The sequence below is a fragment of the Monodelphis domestica genome, chromosome 8 (genome assembly GCF_027887165.1).
Source record: "Monodelphis domestica isolate mMonDom1 chromosome 8, mMonDom1.pri, whole genome shotgun sequence".
NCBI lineage: Eukaryota > Metazoa > Chordata > Mammalia > Didelphimorphia > Didelphidae > Monodelphis > Monodelphis domestica.
The window spans coordinates 199,713,807-199,726,831 of NC_077234.1; the positions used below are offsets into that span (position 1 = coordinate 199,713,807).

Below are 13,025 nucleotides of genomic sequence, written 5' to 3' on the forward strand. Positions count from 1 at the left end.
AGGAAAAATTTTCTCCAAGTGGTCGTCCTCCCGCCCCCAAGTCTTTAAACAATTCCATGGTTTACACCTTTTCTAAATGTCGCATCTGTTCCTTAAACTCTACATAAGAAATTAGTTGGGATTTCTTGTCATATGCATTTCCCCCCCTCTCCAGACAAAGACCCGAGGACAAGACCTCGATGCATCCTTTCATCGAGAAGAGGACTCGGTTTCTCCAGCATCCTTCTCCCTAAGGGATCTGGATGTCGGGAAGGACATTTCAGGTGGTCCAGGCTGGCTGGTCCACGCGCTGAGTGGAGTCTCTACGAAGTCTTCATCCCACCCCTCACTCTCGCCACGGGAAGGAGCCAGGAACGCGGAGGGAGGTATGGGAAGAAGGCGGAGGGAGCTGGGAGCTGGGACTGGACTTCCTCTCCCGATTCCGGAACTGTGCGCTGGGGAGAGGCAGAAACACGGAAACCCAACCTGCTCCTAGGGCTGAAGCTGCCTTTGGCCGGGGACGCCTCCAAGCCGACAGCTGGGAGGAGCTCGGTTTGGGAGCGCAGCCCAGGGAAGCGCGCTGGGCTCCTGGCTGCAGCTGCCGGTGCCTTGGCTGCTTGGGCGCTGTTGCACCTCTTTCTCTTTCCCTGCCCTTCTGGGGAAGCGGACCCCTGCTCCTCGGGAGGTAGAGCTTCTAGCCCGAGCCTCAGTCCCAGCTGCGTTTCCTTCTCCCTGGTGAGCAGGCACCGCCGTGGGGCTGCGGTCCCCGGGCGGACCCGCACTCCACCTTCTCCCCGAGTCGGCTGCCGCAGACGGGACGAAGGGGGTGGGGGAGAGGACTGTAGGGGGCGGGCCGGGCCCAGGCCCAGTGGGGGACGATGTGACCAGCGGGGCCGCAGGCAGGCGGGCGGGCAGGGGGCGGAGCCGCAAGAAGCCGCGGGATTCCGGGGCGAAGGGATAGAGGCAGCAGCCCCGACGGGACCGAGGGGACAGTGGCAGCGGCGGCTGCGGACGCAGCGGTAGGCTCGGAAGATGTGGCTGAAGCCTGAGGAGGTGCTGCTGAAGAACGCCCTGAAGCTCTGGGTCACCCAGAAGAGCAGCTGCTACTTCATTCTGCAGCGCCGGAGGGGCCACGGGGAAGGAAGCGGCCGCTTCACCGGTAAGCGGCGCGAGCCCTAGTGCCCCTTGGGGTTCTGGGGAGAGAAGGGAGGGACAACTGGGGCAGGGCCATTGGGTAGGGTAGGTGTCGGTACACGCAGATTTAGGGTGGGGGACAAAAGAGAGGGGCTCCGGAGGTCAAGAGAGAGAAGCCAGCTGAGCCCGGAGAGTTCGTAGCTAAGGGGGACACCCCCCTGGAAGCTGCCCCAGCCACGGGCAGCTGGGCAAAGCGGTGGAGAGGGGTGTGGAGCCTTTTGGGCTGGCACTATTTCGATTTACTGGATTGGAGGTGAAGAAGTCACTGGTTGGCTCTTAAACTGGGATTTGGGGTTTCCTTTCGAAATACATTTGTAAAAAATCCCTCTAGGCTATAGTGTGGGAGATCCGGCTTTGTCGGGTGGAAGGTTCTTGAGTTTAATTTAGGCGGCCCTACTTCATTATGGAATTGCTGGAGGAAAACTTGCCTTTCAGGTAAACTAGGGTTTGATTGAGGGCCTGAGTTAGAGAGGTAGACTTGGTTCAAAGAAGCAGGAAATTCTGCTTCCACCTGTGCAGGTGTGTGGCGATAACCCTGGGGATGGAGCCTGTGCAGTTTGCCCTAGGGCCATCCTTCGAGGAAGCTTGGATTAGTGTCGGGGAAACTAATGTGAGTTCCTGGTGGGTACTTAAGAGGAGTAGGATCCTATCTGGTTCAGGCCAACCGAATAAACGGATGAATTAGCTTCACCTAAGAAGGTTCCTAAACTTTGGTGTGTGGGTGGCTCTTGGGGGTGGGGTAGGAAGGGTAGCTCCAGCTGGCTCTCAGCCTCCCAGCTTGATATGCCTCAAAACAAGCGGTACTTTTGGGGTTATCACTATAGCGAGGGAGGGGAAGCAGAAGGTGCTACGTACTCTCATTTCTAAAGCTAATCTTCCCGATTGCAAAATGGGACGGTTGAACTTTCTTTTTCTTTGCTTCAGTTTCCCCTAAGGGTTGATCTGAGATGCAATACAGGATTACTAAAGGAGAAAAAATTCCTGAATTAATCCTGTAGAAAGTAATCTCTTTGAGGACCGCACATGCTTGTTTTTTCAATCTTTGTAGCTCCACCACCTAGCAGAGAGGCTTGAATTCAGAAGGTGATTACTAAATGTTTGTTGAATTGAAAGAGACAAAGGTATGTTAAGAAATGCCACATAACAACCAAGGGAATTGGCCAACAGGTTTCATCAGAGAGGTATATCTGTAGGCACATTTCTGTGCTAGGTGCAGTAGGGAATGCAGAAGTAGTATGAGCACTACAAAATCTATGTGGGGAAATGAGATGAAAAAACTGGATGATTAGAAAGTTTTGTGATGCAGGTGTTCAGAGAAGGGAGTCAGCATTGTGAGTCAGAGTACTTTTATGGATGTGACTTGAACTAAGGCTGCTAAAAATGAGGAGGAGTCAGATAGGTGGAGAGGGTCAAGGATGGCACTCTAGGGGAATGGGGTACTTCCCTTGTCATTGCTCATGCTATATGTGGGGGAGGGGGCAGTGAGGAGAATAAGAAAGGGAGTGGATCAGGCTGTGTTGGAAGATAAAGTTGGATGCCCTAAAATATTAGACACAGGAGTTTAGACTTGGTAAGAAGAGTCATTGGAGAGTCTTGAAGAGCAGAATTCAGTATTTTTATTTAGGATGAATTTAGGGGGACAGGAAAAATTAGAGTGGAGGACATTTTTTTCCGTTTGGGGCAGCCAGATGGTACAATGGATAGAGCACTGGGTCTGGAGTCAGAAAGATCTAAGTTCAAATTTGGCTTCAGATACTTACTGACTGTGACCCTGGACAAGTTATTTAGCCCTGTTTTCCTTTGTTTCCTCCTCTGTAAAATGATTCTGGAGAAGGAAATAAGCCACATTAATGTCTTTGCCAAGGAAACCCCAAATGGGGTCCAGAAGAGTTAAATATAACTAAACAACAAGGGCATTCTTGTTAGAGAATGTACTTTGAATATCAGCTTGCTTCTAGGCAGAAGAGGAATTCTTTAACATTGAAGGGTTGCTCAGGATTGGCGTTAGAAAGGGAAAAGTATTTGTTAAAACAAGAACCTTTTTGAGGGGAAAGCCTATTGGACTTCAGGATGACTTTTCAAACTGTATAGAATTGAGGACATTATAGGCTGTCTAGTAATACTTTATGATAGACTCAAAGCAGTTTTGAAACATTGAGACTTTATTATAGTCAAATGTCCTTGAATCCATTATAGTGACTCCCCACACCTAGGTCCTAATTGTTTCTTTTTTTTTCCTTTTTTTAACCCTTACTTTCTGTCTTAGCTACAACTCTAAAACAGATGGGAAATGGCTTGGCAAATGGGGTGTAAAGTCACTTATCCAAGGTCACACAGCTTGCAAGTGACTGAGGCCAGATTTTAGCCCAGGTTCTTCTGACTCCAGGCCTGGATCTACCTGCTGAGTCACATAGTTGTCCCCTACTTGTTTTCTTGATTGTAATTAATGTGAACCTCTTGGCAAATATAAGTGGTATCATCTTAGCATCATAGATTTATATGGAAGGAACCTGAAAAGTCATCTATTTCAACCCTCTCATTTTACAAGTGAGAAAACAGGGGTATAGAGACATTAAGTGACTTCCTAAGGGTTACCCAGCTAGCTGGTATGTATCAGAGAAAGGATTTGAACCCAGGTCTTCCTAATTCAAAGTCCAACATTTTATCCACTACATATGTTCAAAACACACAAAAAACCCAATCCAAACAAAACAAAATAAAAAGAGAGTCAGAGGGTGTTAAGGGTGTTGGCCCTAAGAATTGAAAGAACTCTGGTTTCCTGACAATTTAATTTCGTAGGTACACAATGTACTATGTTGACCTTAAGGATGGCACAGCCCTGTGCAGTTTTATGCCATTCACCATGAGACAAGTTGCATTTGTTTTGTAGTTGGAGAGTCTCTGACTTATCAAATTAGATTGTCCTTAAAGGGAAACATATACTGTTACAGAGAAAGAGAAACATCAGTGTTATGAAGGTTTGGAAAATTATAGGAATTTAATCAGTAGAGACCTCAGAAAACAAAAAATACTCTATGAATTTTGAATTAAATTCATCCTTTTAAACTCCCGAAATTTGAAGTAACATCTAGAAAAATGAAATTTAAGAAATTTCTTCACTTTTGCTGAAAGTCAAGAGGGAAATAGAGATAAAAATAGAAATAGATAGTTATGGAAAAACTGGTAATATAGGACTAGGGACAACTCAATGACACAGTGGATAGAGTGTTAGGCCTGGAGTCAGGAAGACCTGAGTTCCAATCTGTCCTCAGACCCTAGCTGTGTGACCCTAGGCAAGTCACTTAACTCTTTGCCTCCATTTCTTCATTTGTAAAATGAGCTGGAAAAGATCAGAGTCAGGGCAAGAATCAGACATGACTGAACAATATAGGATTGGATTTTAGTACTGATTCTGCCACTAACTTTCTGTTATCTTGAACAAAGCAAGCTTTAAGATTCAGTTTCTCATCTGTAAAATGAAAAGGGTGGATAAAATGGTCTCAAAGGTCCCTTTTAGCCCTTGTCCTATGAGTCTAAAATTTTTTTTATATGGTGCTGAACTTTACCAAGGGATTATTATTGAAAAGAGAGGAATGTAGCCAGAGAAGGGTTGCTGGTTTGGAACAGTAGCAAAAGATCTTAAGATTAGAGATCAAATAATAAATTTATGAGTTTAGGAGAATTAAAATCTAGGGAACAATGGTCATATTAGAGTTCTTGAATATGGGAACAGAGCACTTGTGGAGGCTGCCCTAGGATAACCATCCCTCTGTTTTATAACCTTTACTTTTTAAAAAAAGGAAAGACTGTGGGTAGGTGAAGAGGTAATACTTTTCATCCTTGTATCACTGTTTCTTAGGCAACTGAAAAGAAAACTGATCTTTACCCCCCAGGGTTTACACTTCCTTATTTGTAAGTTTGAGGAAGTTGAAGAGGTCGATGAAAACTTTCTTTTGTTCTTCTACCTTGACACTCATCATTGGGGGCTACAGTACTGTAGACTCCCCAGGTGTTAATGAAAGCTTAGAAACATTTCCCCCTCACATTATTAAATGTGGGAATAATATTTTATAAATAATAAATTGCCTAAAAGAAACTGCTACCCTCTAAGTTAAATATGTAAATAAACTCAGAGAGACTCAATGATTCTCTCTTGGACTGAGATCATGCCATTTCAAGGACAAACATTATTACCTCTGCTAAATGTGCCACTATAGGAAGTTTTCAGAATGCCAGAATTAGAGATGGTACATCCAAAAGGAAACAAACAATTGTGCAATATTAAATTGGCCATGGATTTGACCTCATGAAGGTAAGTCTTCCCAACTCCAGTCTGCTGCACTATCCACTGCACCACCTAACTGTCCTGCCAAATACCTACTTAGACTCTTAAATTCAACCTTGGATTATAAAGTGCAAGAATGAGCATTTTGGAGAAAATAGAGAAATTAATATGTCATGATTTTCTTCTATGCATTTTTCCTTCTGGTTTATCACAATTATTTAAAATGTTTTTTAAAAATGAAAGAGTTGTAGCATCATACATCAGAGACTAGGTCTGCTCATTTGAGAACTTTCTTACTTCTATCCTCTAGTGCATTCAGTATCTATGTTTTTGTCCCTTCTTGTAACGTGATAGTATGAGCTGACCTTTAGGCTATTTTCATTGTGTTCTTCAGGATGCTTATATGCTGTGCCTGCTTGTCCTCTGTGAATCTTGTACATGTCTTCCCATAAATTTCCCCTGTAGTGTCCACTCAATATTTTGGTTGCTATCTGTGACTTATTTCGGTTTTCTTGAGGATACCATTGAAGAACCATTGTCCATTCATTGGCCTCTACATGACCACCTTACCTACTCTTGGTATTATGCTTTTCTTTGATGCCATCTTTGTACTTTTCCTTTATGGTTTCTTGTTTCTAGCATACAATGGACATCCCCACCATGCTTAACTGAATCATGTCATTGTTTTAATTTTCCAGACAACTTCCATGGAAAAAGGTTTTCTTTAGTAAGAAGATAGGCTTCAATGTGTTGATTCATTTTACTTGAGTGTGCTTATTTACTGATAAGGCAGGACTTAAAAATTTTTTTTGGGGTGGAGAGAATGTATTGCTATTGATAGAAATCAAAAAAGAAGGAGAAAGAATAAGAGCATTAATGAGGTATTTTTAAAAGATACATAAAAACCCCACAAAAATTTAAAAAGATGCAAAAGAAAACAGATGGAGATTCAGAGGGAAACAGAGACAAGTGAGAGAGTTTTGAAATCAATTTGCTCAATTTATAACTATTTTAAAGAAAAAAGAGCCAAACTCTGTGTGGTAGAGATTTGTGGTATGCTGTGTAATTTTTTTTGTTCTGTAGAAATGTTTGTGTTTCCAGGTGTTTTCCAAGTGCAGATATAAAAAATTAGAATTAAAAAAAAAGAAAAAATGTGAGCCTTGGATTTAAGAAGAAGCTTGGTCTCTTTGAAGGAACTTGCAACTTCCCAAAGGCAATACAACTCTTTCCTTTTCTTGTTCAATATGGAGCCAACTCCTTTAACCACATGATTTCATAAGTTAAAAACAACTTTGTTGTAATTAAGATCAGTAATGTCCAACTCAGATATGAATGAGGATCATGAAATCATACATACAGATGTGGGCTGCAGAATGATTTAATTTTAAAATGTAATATTGTCTATGTTTTATTGTATTTCTGTTTACTTTAGGTATATTCCCATTATATTTTAATCTGGTTCAACACTGCCCCTTTTCCCCTCCAAGTTATGTGGACTGCATGTCTGAATCCTCTTCTTTAAATGAGTTCTTAAGTATTTTAAAAATTGTGGCAAAGTAACCTCGAATGCCATAGCAAAAAGGAGAGAGGCAGTGTGAGGACTGAGACTAAATCTCAGAGACAAGAAAATCTGGGTTCAAGTTTCCCTCTCCAGAACACATTGGCTGCACCATATAACCTTGGGCAAGTCGCTTATACTCAATATCCCAGGTCCCACTCTGAGACTATAAATTGCCCACAAATTACAAATGGGGTAGAAATAAGTGCAAGATATTCCTTCCTTTGACAATTTAAACATAGATCTTTCTGGACCAATCAAATTGTTCCTGGGCTCTACAACTGTGCTTTCTTATACATATCATACTACATTTCATTTGAGTGCAATGAGTAGTGTATTCATAATTACTTAATAAAACATTTCACATACTGACATTCTTTTATTTCCTTTTTTTTAACCTTCTGTCTTAGAACTGATACCAAGTATTGGTTCTAAGACAGAAGAGCAATAAGGTCTGGGCAACTTGGGCTAAGTGACTTGCCCAGGATCACACAGCTGGGAAGTGTCTGAGGTCATATTTGAACCCAGGACCTCCCATTCCCAGGCCTGGCTCTGTATCTACTGAACCACTTAGCTGGCACCAATCCCTGATTTTCTCAGTTCTCTTAATAGAATTTAACATTGTTGATCCCACTTTGCTAAATATATACAGCTTGCTAGATTTTCTTGATGTTGTTTTTTCTTGGCTCTTTTCCTATTTTTCTGACTTTTCCTCATTCTCCTTTGTCCCTCTAACTGTGGGTGGACCCTAAGGTGCTATCCTAGACTTTCTTCTCTTAATATACATTCAGTGTCCTTATTAGCACTATGCAAAGAACTTAAAAATATATTCATCAAACCCTAGTTTCTCACATTTTGAATTTTATGTCCTTTTGGGAAATTCAGTACATCCAAAATAAAATGTTTTATTTTCTCTTCCTTCCTCCAATCTACCCTATTTCAAACTCTGCTTTTTCTATCAAGGGCAAGACCATCCTTCCAGTCACTTATGTATTGCTCTTCTCTTTTCCTTAGCCCCATGTTCAATCAGTTGCCAAATCTTGTTGATTTTTATCTCCACAACATTTTCTCACATCTGTTCCCTTCCTTCCATTTACTTGGCAACTACCCTTGTTTTGGTACTTATTATATCTCTCCTGGAATGTTAAAATGACTTCTTAATTGATCTCTCTTTCTTCAGTCTCTCTTTTCCTCAGTACATTTCTCCCCACAGCTGCCACATATTCCTAAAACACAGGTCTGACCTGCTCCTGTCACTTCTCTGCTCAGTAAGCTTTAGGGGCTCCCAGTTGCCTCTAGGGTTAAATGCAAACTCTTTATTTCGTCATTAAAAATCCTTAATCTGACTCCAGCCTACTTTTCCAGAATCATTACCAAGTTACCAATTTTACCAATATTACCAAAAATTACCAAATTACCAATTATTACCCTTCCATACTCTTAACTTCCAGACAAACTGGACAGCTTGCTGTTGTTCACACATGACATTACAAATTCTGCCATATCTTTGCACAGGCTCTCTCATGTGTCCAGAATGCATTCCCTCCTCACTTCTGCATTTCTGAATGTTTAAGCTTTTTCAGAGCTCAGCTCAAACTCAATTTTCTACATGAGAATTTTGCTGATTCCTCCCCTACCTCATCTGTTAGTGCTTACCTCTTAATATTACTTAGCATTTACTTTGTAAATATTTTTGTTTATTTATCTATGAACATGATTTCCCCCCTGCCCTCCCAGTAGAATGTAAGTTCTAGAAGGGCAGGAGCTGTTTTGCTTTTGTTTTCATTTCCCCAATCTAGTACAGTACCCCAATCTAGTGTAGTATCTATCATATAGGTAAATATTAAATAGGTTCTTGATAAAGGCTTTAGTTTATCAATTTGTACTACTACAATAATCCAGTTCTAGATTTAGAGCTGGAAAGAATCTTTGAGGTTATCTAGCCAGACCTCTCATTTCCTTAATGAAAAAACTTGAGATCTTGGGGTTAAATGACTTGCTCAGGGTTCCAGAGCTAAGAAGTATCTGAGGCTATATTTGAACTTGAACCCAGGACCTCCCCTCTCCATTCTTAACTCTCTGTTCACTGAACTATCTAGCTACCCATCTAAGCAATATAAACATAATGATTTGTGCTTTGAACCTCTGAGCTTTCATCCAACACACTTTCCATAGTACCACACACCGAGTTGATATGTATGCTAGGACATAAAATGTTTCTAAAGGGAAATGTTTCAAAGAGAAATATTTTATTGTAGACTTGGGTCATGAGGCTTACTTGCTATGCTTGTGATAATCATAAACCTATAGATTGCAATGAAGTGAATTCCAGCTTGACGATTGTCGTTTATCGGGGTTGGGTGACTTGCCCAAGATCATAGAATAGAGATGGTGGTTATTGGAGGCCAGATTTGAATTTAGGAAGATGAGTCTGACTTCAGGCTCTGCACTCTCCCCACTATGCCACCTAGCTGTCCTGTAGTCATGGATACTGAGATGTTAAAAAGATCACATTTGGTAAAGGGATCCCATGTTGTAAACATCATGATAGCATATCAAACCTCATCATCTGTGAATAAATACTGTGACTAAAGGGGGGAAAATAATTGTAGTTTATGTACCCTCTGTTGCAAAGGATAAAGAGAGAAAGTGGATGAAGACTAGTTTGGAAAACCCTTATACCTTACTTTGATGGATTTGTGATCTAATGATAAGATTATTCCCACTAGTGTCAAGAATGGCTTCTCATCTACTCTTTATCCTGGGTTTTGCCCATGTCTTCCTATAATTCCTTCATAGAGACTTCCTCTCTCCAATATGCTGGAGGGGCTTCCTCTAGCTTCCGTGACATTGTAAACCTAGCAGAGGAGCACATAGACTGTCCATTACTTATCCCTTAGTTTGGCAGGGAATTTGGGAGAGTTAAGGTGAATTCCTGCCTCTACTCTGCCATCTTGAGTCCACCCTTCTCACTTATATTAGTTTTGCTATATTACTATTTCACCACCCTTTGCATTTATATATTCCTCTGGTGGACTTTTCACTGATTTTTTTGTATCACTTTTCATTAACAGCATGCCCCAGCCTTCTCTTGTCAGGTAAGTGCTTAACCAGTGACTTTACTCACAACTTTAAATTCTTTGGAGACTGTGGTATTCCATTACTCATAGGTACCTAGCATCCTTAGAAGGATATTGATATTAAAAAAAGATGTTTGCACTATTCAGTTTCCCAAAACAGTTCAGCTCTCTTTCTTCTTTTTATTTAAATTTCAGGCCCATTGATGCATCTGCTTTATGGTTTGCCTATCTTTTTGCAATATCATAGTCTGAGCAACTAGATAGTCTTCATTCACTTGACTTTTTCTCTGTAGATAATTAAGATGAAATCTGCTGTGTGATTTTGGCTGACAATGTTCCAGGGCTAGATTTAATCAGCACAGTATTATCTGCAAAAAGGAGCAACTGGAGTATCTCAGCATCTATGAGGAGGAATTCCTCTTTCATTTGGCCTATTCTGGACATCCTCCATGACAGTGGCAAATATCTTTTGGCATACGTCTTATTTGATATAAAAAAAACCAGAGGGTTGTTGAATAAACTTATCCCTTCTATGTCTTTTAGGGAATGTCATAAGATTTTAACATGTGCACAGGTGATGAGTAAGATTGGAAATGTGTAGGTGGCAAAAGATTTTAAAGCTATTTAGGGGTACTCAAGAGCACTTCAGTATTTAAGGACTTAAAGCCTATTCAGGAGCAATAGACAAACAGAGAAAGCTCCATTTAGCATTGTCATCCTAATGATTTTCTGTTTATGCGTTCTGGTGGTGGTCAAAGGAACACTTTTTTTAAACCCTTACTTTCCATCTTAGAATCAGTACTGCACATTCATTCTGAGGCAGAGAAATGGTAAAGTCTGGACAACGGGGGTTAAGTGACTTACCCAGGTCCACCCAGCTAGGAAGTGTCTGAGGCCAGATTTGAACAGAGGTCCTATTATTTCAAAGGCTCACTTTTAAAAAGTTATTAAATTACCAGTATCAAAAATGAAAAGGCTGATTTTACCTTTAATGAAGAGGACATTAAAGTAATTCATTAGGCGCTATTTCACCCAAATATGTGACAATGAATCTGTTAATCTAGGTGAAATGGATGAATATTTACAAAAATATAAATTGCCTAGATTAACAAAAGAAGAAATAGAATACTTAATCTCATCTCAGAAAAATAAATTGAACAAGCTGTCAAGGAATTCCCCAAGAAAAAATCCCCAGGACCAGATGGATTCACAAATGAATTCTATCAAACATTTAAAGAACAATTAATCCCAATACTAGACAAATTACTTGGCAATATAAGCAAAGGAATCTCACCAAATTCTTTTTATGACACACATGGTGCGAATAGGTGACCTAAGCTAGGAAGACCAAAAACAGAAAATTACAGACCAATTTCCTTAATGAACATTGATGCAAAAATCTTAAATAGTAGCAAAGAGACTAAAGCAGTGTATCACAAGGATTATTTACTATGACCAGTTGGGATTTAGACCAGGTATGCAAGGATGGTTTAATATTAGGAAAATCATCAGCATAATTGACCACAACAAACTAACAGAAATTACATGATTATATCAATAGATGCAGAATAAAACTTTTGAAAAAATACAATATCCATTCCTACTAAAAACACTAGAAAGCATAGGAATTAAAGGGCCTTTCCTTAAAATAACAAATAGTATTTAAAACCATCATCAAGTATCATCTGCAATATGGATAAGTTAGGAACCTTCCAGTAAGATCAGGAGTGAAGCAAGGAATGCCCATTATCACCACTATTATTTAATAAGTATTATAAATGTTAACTTTAGCAATTGGAGAAAAACAAGAAATTGGAGGAACTAAAGTAGGCAACAAGGAAACTAAACTATCAATCTTTGTGGATATGATGGTATACTTAGAGAATCCTAGAAAATCAACTAAAAAACTAGTTGAAATAATAACTTTAGCAAAGCTGCAGGATATTAAATAAACCCACGTAAATATTATAAGCATTTCTATACAACTCCAACAAAACTCAGCAGTGTTAGAAAGAGAAGATTCATTTAAAATTACTCCAGATGATATAAAATATTTGGGAATCTATAATCAAAAGCAAGAATTATATGAACACAATAACAAAATATTTTTCACACAAATAAAACTAGATCTGAACAATTGGAAAAATTAATTGTTCATAGGTAGGCCAAAGTAATAGAATAAAAATGAAAATTTTACTTATTAACTGCCATACCTATTAAACTACCAAAAAACTATTTTATAGAACTAGAAAAAATAATAGCAAAATTCATCCAGAAAAACAAAAGGTCAAGAATATCAAGGGAACTAATGAAAAATAAATGTGAAGGATGGTGGCCTAGCAGTATCAGATCTTAAGCTGTACTACAAAGCAGCCATCATCAAAACAATATGGTACTGGCTAAGAGATAGAAGGGTGGAATTGATTAGGAGTAAATGACCTCAGGAAGCTAGTGTTTGATAAACCCAAAGATCCCAGATTTTGGAACAAAAACTCACTATTTGACAAAAACTACAGGGAAAATTGGAAAACAGTATGGCAAAAATTAGGTTTAGATCAGCATTTTACCCTATACCGAGATAAAGTGAAAATGGGTATATGATTTAAACATGGAGTGATAAAAGTAAATTAGCCTGGAGAAGGGAAGAATTTATGACCAAACAAGAGATGAGGAACATTACAAGATGTAAAATGAATTATTTTGATTATATTAAGTTTTGTACAAACAAGACCAATGCAACCAAGATTAGAAGGGAAACATTTCTCTGATAAAAGTCTAATTTCTCAAATATGTAAAGAGCTAAGTGAAATTTATAAGAATCTAAATCATTTCCCAATAGATAAATGGTCAAAGGTTATGAATAGGCAGTTTTCAGATCAAGAAATAAAAGCTATCAATAATCATATGAAAAAATGTTCTAAATCCCTCT

General features: G+C 39.6%; 1 protein-coding gene across 2 annotated transcripts in view; it reads left to right on the forward strand.

Moving 5' to 3' along the window:
• The first annotated feature begins 997 nt into the window (after positions 1-997).
• The window catches only part of TBC1D8 (TBC1 domain family member 8), a 139,421-nt gene continuing 127,393 nt past the window's right edge, over positions 998-13,025 (forward strand). For both annotated transcript variants that reach the window (XM_007501140.3, XM_001369738.4), the window contains exon 1: positions 998-1,138. In XM_007501140.3, the coding sequence (XP_007501202.2) occupies positions 1,012-1,138 (127 nt within the window). In that variant the 5' untranslated portion in view covers positions 998-1,011. The remainder of the gene's footprint in view (positions 1,139-13,025) is intronic.